The sequence below is a fragment of the Triticum aestivum genome, chromosome 7B, assembly GCF_018294505.1.
Source record: "Triticum aestivum cultivar Chinese Spring chromosome 7B, IWGSC CS RefSeq v2.1, whole genome shotgun sequence".
Classification (NCBI taxonomy): Eukaryota; Viridiplantae; Streptophyta; class Magnoliopsida; order Poales; family Poaceae; genus Triticum; species Triticum aestivum.
Genome location: NC_057813.1, coordinates 593,101,051 through 593,114,872, shown reverse-complemented (window position 1 = coordinate 593,114,872; position 13,822 = coordinate 593,101,051). Strand labels below are relative to the sequence as shown.

General features: G+C 52.4%; 1 protein-coding gene across 1 annotated transcript in view; it reads left to right on the top strand.

Annotated features, from left to right (window-relative positions):
* Positions 1-13,201: 13,201 nt before the first annotated feature.
* LOC123160035 (probable receptor-like serine/threonine-protein kinase At5g57670) overlaps positions 13,202-13,822 on the top strand; it is a 2,370-nt gene continuing 1,749 nt past the window's right edge. The window contains exon 1 of the mRNA XM_044577855.1: positions 13,202-13,822. This exon is cut by the window's right edge and continues 6 nt beyond it. Coding sequence (XP_044433790.1) covers positions 13,372-13,822 — 451 coding nt within the window. The 5' untranslated portion in view covers positions 13,202-13,371.

Here is a 13,822-nt window from a genome sequence, read left to right as displayed (position 1 = left end):
TTTTATAAAACATAAAAGTTGCACCTAAATTATTATTACTAGTTATACCTCGGCCACAAAAAGGTCTAACCCCCAAATAAAATAGTTTAGTATTTTATAAAATACAAAAGGCATTTATTTAGTTGTTTTAGCTACTTCTTAAATCATTTTAGAGCATTCAAACATTTTATAAAAGGGTGGTTTCTTCACCATAATTACCTATGCTTTATTTGTCACCGTTTGTACCTTTTAGTTCTGACATTTGAAAATTTTACTGGTTTGACTTTATTTTAAATTTGAATTTCGAATCGGTTTTGAACTACGCGTGATTAACAACAGTAATCGAGGTGACGTGGCATCATTTGGTGAGGGTTACTATAGCTTAATTATCCGGGCGTCACACCTTTCCCAGTGACAGTAGGGGCAGCAAGGCACGTATTGTATTGTTGCCATTGAGGATAAAAAGATGGGGTTTTCATCATATTACTTGAGTTAATTCCTCTACATCATGTCATCTTTCTTAATGCGTTACTCCGTTCTTTATGAACTTAGTACTCTAGATACATGCTGGATAGCGGTCAATGTGTGGAGTAATAGTAGTAGATGCAGGCAGGCGTCGGTATACTTAACACGGACGTGATGCCTATGTTTATGACCATTGCCTTAGATATCATCATAACTATGCGCTTTTCTATCAATTGCTTGGCAGTAATTTGTTCACCCACCATAATATTTGCTATCTCAAGAGAAGCCACTAGTGAAACCTATGGCCCCCAGGTCTCTTTTCCATATTATTGAATCTCGTTTACATCTTGCTAGTTTTCTATCTACTATTTTGCAATCTTCACTTTCCAATCTATAAACCAAAAATACCAAAAATATTTACTTACCAGTTTATCTATCTCTATCAGATCTCACTTTTGCAAGTGATCGTGAAGGGATTGTGTCGGTGTCAAAACCGGCGGATCTCGGGTAGGGGGTCCCGAACTGTGCGTCTAGGCGGATGGTAACAGGAGACGAGGGACACGATGTTTTTACCCAGGTTCGGGCCCTCTCGATGGAGGTAAAACCCTACGTCCTGCTTGATTAATATTGATGATATGGGTAGTACAAGAGTAGATCTACCACGAGATCAAGGAGGCTAAACCCTAGAAGCTAGCCTATGGTATGATTGTTGTAATGTATGTTGTCCTACGGACTAAAGCCCTCCGGTTTATATAGACACCGGAGAGGGCTAGGGTTACACAGAGTCGGTTACAATGGTAGGAGATCTACATATCCGTATTGCCAAGCTTGCCTTCCACGCCAAGGAAAGTACCATCCGGACACGAGCCGGAGTCTTCAATCTTGTATCTTCGTAGTCTTGGAGTCCGGCGGATAATGATAGTCTGGCTGTCCGGACACCCCCTAGTCCAGGACTCCCTCAGTAGCCCCTGAACCAGTCTTCAATGATGATAAGTCCGGCGTGCATAATGTTCGGCATTGCAAGGCGGGTTCCTCCCTTGAATAATCCAGAGAAGATCATGAACACCAGGATAGTGTCCGGCTCTGCAAAATAAATTCCACATTCCACCGTAGAGAGAATAAAATGCACACTTAGTTCAATCTGCTGACGTATTATGCGGCGCGACATCACACCGCCACCAAGCCTTTGTTTGAATTACTATACCACCTCTGCATGTTTAGCGAAGCGGTTTCCTTGGCACGTCTTGTCGAAGCAGAGATCGTGTTCCCCTTATTCCAGGATTCTCATCAATACGTGCGTGGGTAACCCAGCCGCGCCATTGATGGTGGCGCTTGGGAGATAAGCGAGTTTTACCAGGCTGGTGGGGGACGCATAGTTTTGTCCGCCTATATATAAGGGATAAGGATTCACCTTCTCACCTACGCCTTCTTCCTCCTTTGCTTATCCATCCCCGCGAACTCAAGCTCCAACGCCCGAGCTCGCGCATCTCGCCTCGACCTTCTCCGAATATGTCCGGAGCGGGAGGTAAATGGTTAGCCTCCACCGTCAAGGAGGAGGACATCACCAAGCTGCGCAGCGCCGGATACCTTTCCGGCGATATCGCGCATCGGCTGTCCGACGAGGGGCAGCTCATCCCTACCCCCGGGCCTCATGAGAGGGTCGTCTTCCTCCCCCACTTCCTCCACGGACTGGGCTTTCCGCTCCATCCATTTGTCCGGGGGCTCATGTTTTACTACGGCCTGGATTTCCATGATCTGGCGCCGAACTTTATCCTCAACATCTCGGCGTTTATCGTCATGTGCGAGGCCTTCCTCTGCATCTGGCCCCACTTCGGCCTGTGGCTCAAGACCTTCAACGTCAAGCCGAAGGTTGTGAAGGGTACGCAAGCGGAATGCGGAGGCGCCATGTTGGGCAAATTGCCCAACGTCCCTCAGCTGGAAGGGACCTTCGTGGACTCCGTCAAGGGGTGGCAATCGGGGTGGTTTTACATCACCGAGCCGCGCAAATCCACATGGGCGGCGGCCCCCGAGTTTAGATCTGGCATCCCCACGCAGCTCACCTCCTGGAAAGAGAAGGGCTTGCAGTGGGGGAATCCGGTGGAGGTGACGGGACTCCGAGCATGTATCAAGAAGATGGTGAGCAATAGGCTCAGGCTCGTCGACGTGGTCCAAGTCATGCTCATCCGGCGGATCCTCCCATGCCAAGAACGGGCATTTAATTTGTGGGAGTTCAATCCGGAACAGCACCACGCGCTAAGCGGGCTCTTCGATACAACATACGAAGGCGCCTGGAGGGTGCTGTTCAAGGGCGCCGAAGCCCCCGCGTCCGCGACCGAAGACCGCGGATTCAGCTCGCAGCATCCAACTGACGAGGCAAGTGATTCAACCCCATTACGGGACACTTGTGATAATTAGATTGACTCTAGTGAGGCTTCATTCTGCCTCTTCCTTTGACAGGAATGGATGGAGAAGGCCAAGCTGCTCATCAGCCCGGCTCCCATGCCAGAAGACCCAGCGGACGCCCGCTTAACAGGGCTGCTGGTTCCGGCACCGCACGTGGTGCCGGAGAAGAAGGCCAAGAAGGTGGCCGCGGGGACTCGAAAGAGTTCCCGCAATCAGGCGTCAGATGACGACGAGGACTCCTCCCCCGAAGACGAGGAGGAGGAGTACTCTCTCCCGGAGGAGGGAGAGAAGAAAAGGAAGGCTTCCCCCATCGGGGAGGCCGAAGGGTCCAAGAGGGGGAGAACTATCCCCCCGGACAGTTTCGCCAACATCAGCGTTGGTGAGGATGAGTGGCCTCCAAGGGCCAGGCGTCCGGCAAGATCGTAAGCATCCGGATCCTTGATGTGTAATTTCTTTCATGTCGCGTAGTATCCTTCTAACGCCGCATTCTGCCCGTAGTCCGGCCAATGATGATTTCCCCGACTCATTGAGCGGGTCATTGGCCTCGTGGGATGTGAATTCCATCCCGACTGCCTCCACCCCACGCGCCGACGAGGACGTCGAGGGGGGATCCCAGAGAGGGACCCATCAGGAGGAGGCTCCGGAGGCGCCGTCAGGCAGCCTCCCGGACTTCGTGCCGGACTCTACATCGGAACCCGCAGTGGTTCCAGAGTCCGGCAAGTGGCCCCTTTGAAAGAAGGGCAGGACCGTGACGCCGGCGGCCTCCGTCCAACCGGAGGCGCCGGATAACCTGCTGGAGGCGCTTAAAGGCGCTTCCATCGAGGAAGAACACCGCACTATCATGAGTGCGGTGATTGAGAAGGTTCAGCTCGCTAAGAGCGGGCTGACCGAAGCCTGCAGCAGCCTTTTAATAGGCTTTGAGGTAAGAAGTTAAAATTATGTAATGTAATACCGCATAGACAGTAGCCCCTGATGCTTAGTTCGGTGTTCGGAAAGAAAAGCCAGACTAAGGATCTTTAACAAGATATACGCAGGGTTGCCTAAAATATGTCAATATGGGTTTGCAGGCTGCGCTGCTGACCTCTGCCGCACTAACGGCGGAGGTTGACGTGCTGAAAAAGGATCTCGAGCGGTCCGAGCAAGAGCTCGGCCATGCAAAGAAGCAGCTCGAGGAAAAAGAAGGTGAGTAACACCTCTTTGAATAAGTACCTTACAGAAAAGGATTTTGGTTGCAAATAAAATTAACAAGGATAATATGTGTATTGCAGGGGCCACTAACGAGGTGGCAACCCTGAAGGATGCTGTGTCCGCGGCCGAACGCAGTGCGACCGCAGAACGGGCTGAGCGAGAAAAGCAAGAGGCACGGGTGGCGGAAGTTCGGCAAGAGCTCCAGGCTCTCATGGAAAAACATGAGAGTTTGGAGCGTGACTCCAAGACTCGAGAGTCCGAGCTTGCCTCGGCTCTCGAAAGTGCCAAGTCCGCCAAGGCCGAGGCCCGTAAGGCCCTTCAGGAGGTTGAGGACATAAAGAAGATAGCGGCGGGTAAGGCGTTTTTCATGCAAAGCAGGCATGTTAATGTGAACTACCTGACACTTACCCGCATTCGGAGCTCTCTAGGGGCGTTTGCAGATCTGCCGCGTAGTGTGTCTGATGCCGCCGCATTCTATCGTGGCGAGGAGGGGAGCTCGATGGAGAAGGTCTTCTGGTCTCAGTATACTGAGGCCGGCCATCCGGTGCCCCCAAGCGACCAGCTGAAGCAGCTAGTCGAACTCCACAAGGTAGCTGAGGAGGCCATGAAGGGCCTCATAGTCCGGCTGTGGCCTGGACAGGCCATGCCTGGTAGCTACTTTGGCCTCGTGCGGCGGCTGGTGGATGCATGCCCCAGGCTGGATGTAGTCAAGCGCTCCGCCTGTATCGAAGGCGCTCGTCGGGCCCTTGCCCGCATAAAGGTGCAATGGGGCAAATTGGATGCGGAGAAGCTTCTCACGGACCCACCGCCACCGGGCCAGGAGTATCGCACGCCGGAGAAGTATTATAAAATTGTCCTGAAGGGAGCCTGCAATATTGCAGATGAGTGCTCCCGAAATGTAATCTTTGAGTGAACTCGCTGTTTATTTATCCTGTGCGCTGAAAACTTCGTTCATATGCGCCATGAGCAACGCTTGTTTAATTTAAAATATTACCTTCTGTGCGGCCGTTTGTAAAATCTGAGAGATGGCAAGTCGTTGGCTTCAGCCCCCAAGCCACAAGTGCTGGGGTGTTCGGGATAAACTTGAGCACTCTTGTTCCCATTTTTGGGTCCATCTAGGGAGGCGCTCAACACGACGAACAAGGCAACCAGACTTATAATGCTTGAACACTCTCACTTAGCCATAGAATTCTATAATTTTAAATTTCGGCGAAGCCCCTGGTATTCGGAAGACCGAATCCGGGGCGCTATCCACGCCTTCATCGGACATTATCCGGAACTTCGCTCGAAGCGGCGTGAGTCTTTAAGGACCCGAAAAAACCTCTAGAACAGCGACCAGTCTCTCGCCTTATCATGCCAGTCAGGTTTAGCTTTCTCCACTGAGGCGTTAACCCGGCTCAACCGGGGCGCAATCGCAGTGGTTCTCCCAGTGCCACCTTAGCCGGCAGAACGGAACGTAAGGCACCAAAACGTGGGAGCCGTGCAAACCCAACTATTGACCCAAGACATGTTCGGAGCCGATTCATATAATGCTATAAGTTCGGGGTGCCGCACTTGTGAAAGTGTTCGGACTTTATCACACCATAGACTGGGGAACGTAAGCCCCCGGTGTATTATGCCGTACCAAAATATACGGGTGCCAGATGTCATATAATGAGCATATATATATAAAATGTGATGCAATTGCGATCATAAAGGCGCTGCATTATTAATGAAAGAAAAGTCTGCAAGTAGAGCGGACTGATACAAATAGCGCGGTAAGCAAGGGATTTGGACTAAATAAACACGTCCCCCTCCAGGGATGAGCTACGGATTTGGTGTATATAATCGAATTTAATGTTCGTAATTGAGACCACCTGAGTGTTCGGCGCGGCCTTCTTTAGTCCCTGACTGTTGCATCATGAGTTCGGCAGGTTCACCGCCGGACAGGGCTTCTGGTTAACAGAGTCCTGTGTACAAAAAAGAATAAAAATAATAAAAAAAGAGGGGCACATTTGCGAGCCCCCGGTGTGGTCGAACCGCACTCTGGGTCCGTTGTGATCGTGCCCCCTCCCCGGTGCCCATGGTATCTCCAAAGCGTAATGATGTACGCGGAGTGTTATTCTTGCGATCATACGCGGGCGAGGGTTGGGGCCGCATTGCTACGCGTGCTCTGATCGCGCCAGGTGGTCTTGGTTGGCATTGCTCCGGGCGCACTTTGCTGTATCCGGCCGTTTAACAGCCGGACTCGAGAATTGCCTTAGAAGGCTGCTCTGTACTTCTGCCGCGAGAGCCGCTGTATGTTCCTCCGTTCGGAGGGAGCGTTCCGTATTCCCATTGACCGTGATGACTCCACGAGGGCCTGGCATCTTGAGCTTTAGGTATGGATAGTGCGGCACCGCGTTGAATTTGGCAAACACGGTTCGCCCGAGCAGAGCGTGATAGCCGCTGCAAAACGGGACTATGTCGAAGATTAACTCTTCGCTCCGGAAATTATCCGGGGATCCGAAGACCACTTCCAGTGTGACTGAGCCTGTGCAGTTGGCTTCCACTCCTGGTATGACACCTTTAAAGGTTGTCTTTGTAGGTTTAATCCTTGATGGGTCTATGCCCATTTTGCGCACTGTATCCTGATAAAGCAGGTTCAGGCTACTGCCGCCGTCCATCAGGACTCTCGTGAGGTGGAACCCATCGACGATTGGGTCTAAGACCAATGCGGCGAATCTGCCATGGCGTATGCTGGTCGGATGGTCTCTTCGATCGAAAGTGATCGGACAAGAGGACCATGGGTTGAACTTTGGGGCGACTGGCTCCATCGCATAGACGTCCCTTAGTGCGCGTTTCCTCTCCCTCTTGGGTATGTGGGTCGCGTATATCATATTCACCGTCCGTACTTGTGGGGGAAAACCCTTCTGTCCTCTGTTGTTCGGCGGCCGGGTCTCTTCCTCGTCGTCGCTATTTAGCCCCTTGTCATTGTTTTCGGCAATTAACTTGCCGGCTTGCTTGAACACCCAGCAATCTCTATTGGTGTGGTTAGCTGGCTTTTCAGAGGTGCCATGTATCTGGCATAAGCGGTCGAGTATTCGGTCCAGATTGGACGGACCCGGGATGGTTCTTTTAAATGGCTTCTTCCGTTGACCGGGTTTAGAGCCTCGGAATCCGGCATTGACCGCCGTATCCTCCTTATCGTCGCCGTTAATTCGGTGCTTGTTTTTGTTTCGACGTGACCTGCCGTTGTTGTCCTTAGTATCCGGACTGCCAGAATTTTTACGGAGATTGTTGCTGCGGGCTAGCCAGCTGTCCTCTCCCGCACAAAAGCGGGTCATTAGCGATGTGAGGGCTGCCATGGATTTCGGCTTTTCCTGCCCCAGGTGCCGGGCTAGCCATTCGTCCCGGATATTATGTTTGAAGGCTGCAAGGGCCTCTGCGTCCGGACAATCGATGATTTGATTTTTCTTTGTCAAGAACCGTGTCGAGAATTGTCTGGCCGATTCGTCTGGCTGCTGAATGATGTGGCTTAGGTCATCGGCGTCTGGTAGTCGCACATATGTGCCTTGGAAGTTATCAAGGAATGCGGCCTCCAGGTCTTCCCAACACCCAATTGACTCTGCGGGCAAGCTGTTAAGCCAAGCTGGTCCTTTAAGCTTGAGTGGGAGGTACTTTATGGCGTGGAGATCGTCGCCGCGGGCCATATGGATGTGGAGAAGATAGTCTTCGATCCACACCGCGGGGTCTATTGTGCCATCGTAAGATTCGATGTTTACGGGTTTAAACCCTTCGGGGATCTGATGATCCATTACTTCGTCAGTGAAGCATAACGGGTGTGCGGCGCCCCTGTATTGAGCGATATTGCGATGCAGCTCGAGAGAGCGATGTCTGCTGTGTTCGGCCCGGCCGGGGTTATTGTATCCGGCACGACGGTATTCATCATGGGTCGTAGGGCGCCCACGTGATCCATAGATGGATCTGGATTGCCTTGCTTTGTCCTCCAATATGTCTCACAAGTCCGGCGCGTTCCCTCTTGGCTTCGTACTTTTGGAGCGATGCCGGGGTATGGTCTTGGCTGTGGGCCTGGATGCCTCTCTGTCACGACCACGGGGTGGTCGGTCAGCCATATCGTGCGCTGGTGATGGAGGTACGTATGCTTCCTCCTCTAATCGGGGGAGCAACTTGCGTTTTGGGTAACTTTTGGAGGGACGTTCGAGTTTATACTCTTCGGCCGCGAGGACCTCGGTCCATCGATCGGCCAGCAGGTCTTGATCAGCTTGAAGCTGCTGCTGCTTTTTCTTTAGGCTGTTTGCTATGGCGATAAGCCTGCGCTTGAAGCGCTCTTGTTCGACGGGATCCTCGAGTACGACGAATTCATCATCGTTGAGGCTTGCTTCGTCTTCGGAGGGAGGCATATAATTATGATCCTCAACCTCTTCGTCTGCCGCCCCCTCATGAGGGCTTGCTTCTGCATCCTCCTGCGCTGAGTCTTGCTGGAGGGGATTGTCTTCGGCACTCTCTGGAGTATTATTATCTCCTGTGCCGGAATCTCCATTCTTGCTGTGGCGAGATTTAGAGCGGCGCCGCTGACGCCGGCGCTTGGGCTGTTTCTTTAAGGGATCTGCCTCTGCTATTTCTTCGCCGTCCCCATCTTTTGGGGTATCCACCATGTATACGTCATATGACGAGGTGGCCTTCCAGTGCCCTGTGGGTGCTGGTTCATGTTCGTCTCCGGCATCGTCGTCCATAGCGTCGATGTCTTCGGAGTCGTAGTCTAGCATGTCGGTTAGATCGTCTACAGTGGCTACAAAGTGGGTGGTGGGTGGGCTCTGAATTTCTTCGTCGTCCGTATCCCAACCATCCTGGCCATAATCCGGCCAGGACTCTCCTGATAACGAGAGATGCTTTAGTGAATTCAAGATATCGCCGAAAGGCGAGCATTGGAAGATGTCCGCGGCAGTGAATTCCATAACCGGCGCCCAATCCGGATCGATTGGTAGGGGCGCGGGAGGTTCGGAGTCCGGCGAGGAGTCCGGCGCCTCGGAATCACGAGTTTCGCAGGGGACAAGATTAATGTTCGGCTCCATCGCCGTGGATGTTGAAGCCCCCAGGGCGGCGTCTATCCATCGGCCCTCGATCTGGGCGATCGGCTCCGGGCCAATGGCCGGAGCGGATCCGTGTGCGGCCACCAAGGCACTGTTCGGCGGCAGAGCTAGATCATGCCCATCATCACAGTGCGGCGCGCTCGGCTGTGGCTCGAGTCCGTCGAGGATCAAGTCTCCGCGGACATCGGCCGTGAAGTTTAAGCTTCCAAATCTGACCTGACGGCCAGGGGCGTAGCTTTCGATCTGCTCCAGATGGCCAGGTGAATTGGCCCGCAGGGCGAAGCCGCCGAATACGAAGATCTGTCCGGGGAGAAAAATCTCACCCTGGGCAGCGTTGCAGGTTGAAGATGCCATCAAGCCTATCGGTGACGACACAGAGGAACTCTCAATGAAAGCACCAATGTCGGTGTCAAAACCGGCGGATCTCGGGTAGGGGGTCCCGAACTGTGCGTCTAGGCGGATGGTAACAGGAGACGAGGGACACTATGTTTTTACCCAGGTTCGGGCCCTCTCGATGGAGGTAAAACCCTACGTCCTGCTTGATTAATATTGATGATATGGGTAGTACAAGAGTAGATCTACCACGAGATCAAGGAGGCTAAACCCTAGAAGCTAGCCTATGGTATGATTGTTGTAATGTATGTTGTCCTACGGACTAAAGCCCTCCGGTTTATATAGACACCGGAGAGGGCTAGGGTTACACAGAGTCGGTTACAATGGTAGGAGATCTACATATCCGTATTGCCAAGCTTGCCTTCCACGCCAAGGAAAGTACCATCCGGACACGAGCCGGAGTCTTCAATCTTGTATCTTCGTAGTCTTGGAGTCCGGCGGATAATGATAGTCCGGCTGTCCGGACACCCCCTAGTCCAGGACTCCCTCAGATTGACAACCCCTTTATCGCGTTGGGTGAAAGTTGTTGATTGTTTGTGCAGGTATTCGGTGACTTGTGCGTCGTCTCCTACTGGATTGATACGTTGGTTCTCAAAACTGACGGAAATACTTACGCTACTTTGCTGCATCACCCTTTCCTCTTCAAGGGAAAACCAACGCAAGCTCAAGAGGTAGCAATGATTTCCATCAGCACGAGGCGTGATGACAGTGTTGGTGATGTGATCCGCGCAGGGCTTCGCCTAAGCACTACAATGATACTATCGGAGGAGTATACTATGGAGGGGGGCACCGCACACGGCTAAGAGAATAATTTGTGTGCCTTGGAGTGCCCCCTGCCCCCGTATATAAAGGAGGAGGGAGGAGGCGGCCGGCCTAGAGGGACGCGTCATGGGGGGGTCCTACTAGGACTCCCAGTCCTAGTAGGATTCCCCCTTCTTTTCCGGGGTGGCAAAGGGGGAAAGGGAGAGGGAGTAGGAGAGGGAAAGGGGGGCGCCGCCTCCTCCCCTGATCCAATTCGGACTCCCATGGGGGGGCCATGGCAACCCCTTGTGGGTTGTCCCCTCTCTCTCCCGTGGCCCATGTTGGCCCATTACTTCCCCGGGGGGTTCCGGTAACCTCCCAGTACTCCGAAAAATATCTGAAACTTCCCGATACCATTCCGGTGTCCGAATGTAACCTTCCAATATATCAATCTTCACCTCTTGACCATTTCGAGACTCCTCGTCAGGTCCATGATCTCATCTGGGACTCCGAACAACCTTCGGTCACAAAAACACATAACTCATATAATACCAATCGTCATCGGACGTTAAGCGCGTGGACCCTACGGGTTTGAGAACTATGTAGACATGACCGAGACACCTCTACGGTCAATAACCAATAGCAGAACATGGATGCTCATATTGGTTCCCACATATTCTACGAAGATCTTTATCGGTCGAACCGCAATGTCAACATAGCTATTCCCTTTGTCATCGGTATGTTACTTGCCCGAGATTCGATCGTTGGTATCTTTATACCTTTGTTCAATCTCGTTATCGGCAAGTCTCTTTACTCGTTCCGTAGTGCATCATCCCGTAACTAACTCATTAGTCACATTGCTTGCAAGGCTTCATATGTTGTGTATTACCGAGAGGGCCCAGAGATACCTCTCCGATACTCGGAGTGAAAAATCCTAATCTTGATCTATGCCAAACCAACAAACACCTTCGGAGATACCTGTAGAGCATCTTTATAATCACCCAGTTACGTTGTGATATTTGATAGCACACAAGGTATTCCTCCAGTGTCCGGGAGTTGCATAATCTCATAGTCGGAGGAATATATATTTGCCATGAAGAAAGCAGTACAATAAAACTGAACAATCATTATGCTAAGCTAACGGATGGGTCTTGTCCATCACATGTCCATGGCTAGGAAACTTAACCATCTTTGATTAACGAGCTAGTCTAGTAGAGGCATCCTAGGGACACGGTGCTTTGTCTATGTCTTCACACATGTATTAAGTTTCCGGTTAATACAATTCTAGCATGAATAATAGACTTTATCATGATATAAAGAAATATAATAACAACTTTATTATTGCCTCTAGGGCATATTTCCTTCACCCACCGTATCTATATAAGCTGAGGGGTGAGGCTTGTAGACGATAATTTTCATACACATACAATCTTGTGTTAGATCAGCATGTAATTTGTACTCCCTCCAAATTAATACAATCAAGCGGGACATAGGGTATTATCTCTTCAAGAGAGCCCAAACCTGGATAAATAATGTGTCCATGTTACCATCGTGCTAAGGCTACCAGCTCGGGACCCCTTACCCGAGATCTTCTAGATTTGACTCCATCGTCGATACATGTAGGAATTGGAGAGTTAGCTTCGTCTTTTATTACTTTTTGTATTGAACATGTAAACAGGTCAATGTGCTAAGCATGCTTGCTCGTTGATGGTCACGGAAAGTTGGATTGATGCTAGACCCCATTTTCCTGCTCACTAGCCTTTTGGCCGATGTTGCTGAAAGTTCTTTTTGTTGAATAAATCTCTTGAGTTTGAACGCCAGAAAAAAATGCTGACAGCGAATGATAATCTCAGCGGTGTAGCAACAAAATCCAAATGCGAAATCCGCATCACGTTTAGCGGTTTTGGGTCTCAAAGCAACACTGAAACTGTCACATAAAAATTCATTTGATACCGAGTCATGATATAGCGTTCAGATTTTCAACACATGGAGATCTTTTGACAATGGACAGGACTGGCATGCTGCTATGTACTAATCAGGAACCTTAGTGGTGTGCTTGATTTGCAAAAACAACTAACCCATCTTGTGGGAAAAAAGTATTCACCCTCGAAATTTCAAATTTAACAAACAACACATTCTGTTAGATTTTTTTTTATTTTTCGAGATAAACATTCTGTTAGATTATTAAATACTAAAGAAAAAAACTTCAAGGTTCCTTTTTTTGAGTTTTTTTTCTTTTTGAGGTTTTTTTTAGGGCTTCTTTTTTGAGGGGTAAGCTCCTTTTTTGAGCGAACAGGGATGCTGGCCCAGTCAAACTTGGGTCCGAAGCGTCGAACAAAACGGGCCGTCACGGACCGCCACCACCGAGGCCCAGGCGGACACGCAGCCCAGCCAGCGCAAGAGCGTGAGCGCCCTGACAGGCCAACCTTTTTCTTCGCTGCGACTCGCGACACCGCAGCGGCACGTACGGGCGATCGCCAAGGACGCAGCTTGACAAATGCAGCGGAAGAGCTCTCCGTACCATCACCCGCATCGTTGTCCACTCCATCTTTTCGGCAAAGGCTCGACGCCCGTTTTTCGCCATCGACGCGGCGGTGAGACGAGCCAGGGGTACGTACCGTACGGCAGAAGAGATAGCAGAGTCCCTTCCCTTCCCCTGCTGCGAACGCAACGCTTCCTTCCCTTCTCCCTAAGCAACTGCCCGCCTTGCCTTGCCCTCCCGTTCCGTCCCGCCCGCCCGCCTGGATCTGGGTAGACTCGTCCCACGGCCACGCTCAGGTGTCACTGCTGCTGCTGCTGTGGCTGCCTGCAACGGCGCGGTGCATGGAGGGTCGCGTCCACGTACGGCACGGGCGCGGGCCGGAGCGGGACCCAAACGCCCCCCTGCCCCGCCCGGTCGCGATCATATGCCCACGACGCGCGCGACCCCCTCGGCGTTACGTAGCACTCTGTCTGACGCATCAATAGCCCCCCAGCCACTTCCTACACCACTTCGTCTCCCTCCACTTCCTTCCCTCCCTAGTCTGAGTCTCTACCCGAGACCAGAGCTCGCACGCGTCGCCGGCGCGCCGATCAGTCAAGAAGCCGCGCAACGGCGTTGGCGCATTGCCCCGGAGAGGCCGGCCGGCCGATGAAGCCGCTGTACCTGCGGGGCAGCGGCAGCTTCAAGAGGCTGCTGCTCTCCCTCTCGCCCCACCGCGCCAAGCGCGTCCACGCGCCCCCCGGGGACGCGCACGCCGAGTCGCCGCAGTCACCGCCGCCGACGGAGCGGAGGCCCGAGTGGGAGTGCTTCTCGTACGAGGAGGTCCGGCGCGCCACGGACGGCTTCCGCGCGGCCAACCTGGTGGGCCGGGGCGGGTCGTCGGAGGTGTACCGCGGCGAGCTGGCGGACGGGCGCGCCGTGGCGGTGAAGCGGCTCATGGGCGCGTCCGCCTGCGAGCGCCGGGAGCGGGACTTCCTGGCGGAGCTCGGCACCGTGGGCCACGCCAGGCACCCCAACGTGTGCCCGCTCCTCGGCTGCTGCGTCGACCGCGACCTCTACCTCGTCTTCGCCTTCTCCGCCCGCGGCTCCGTCTCCGCCA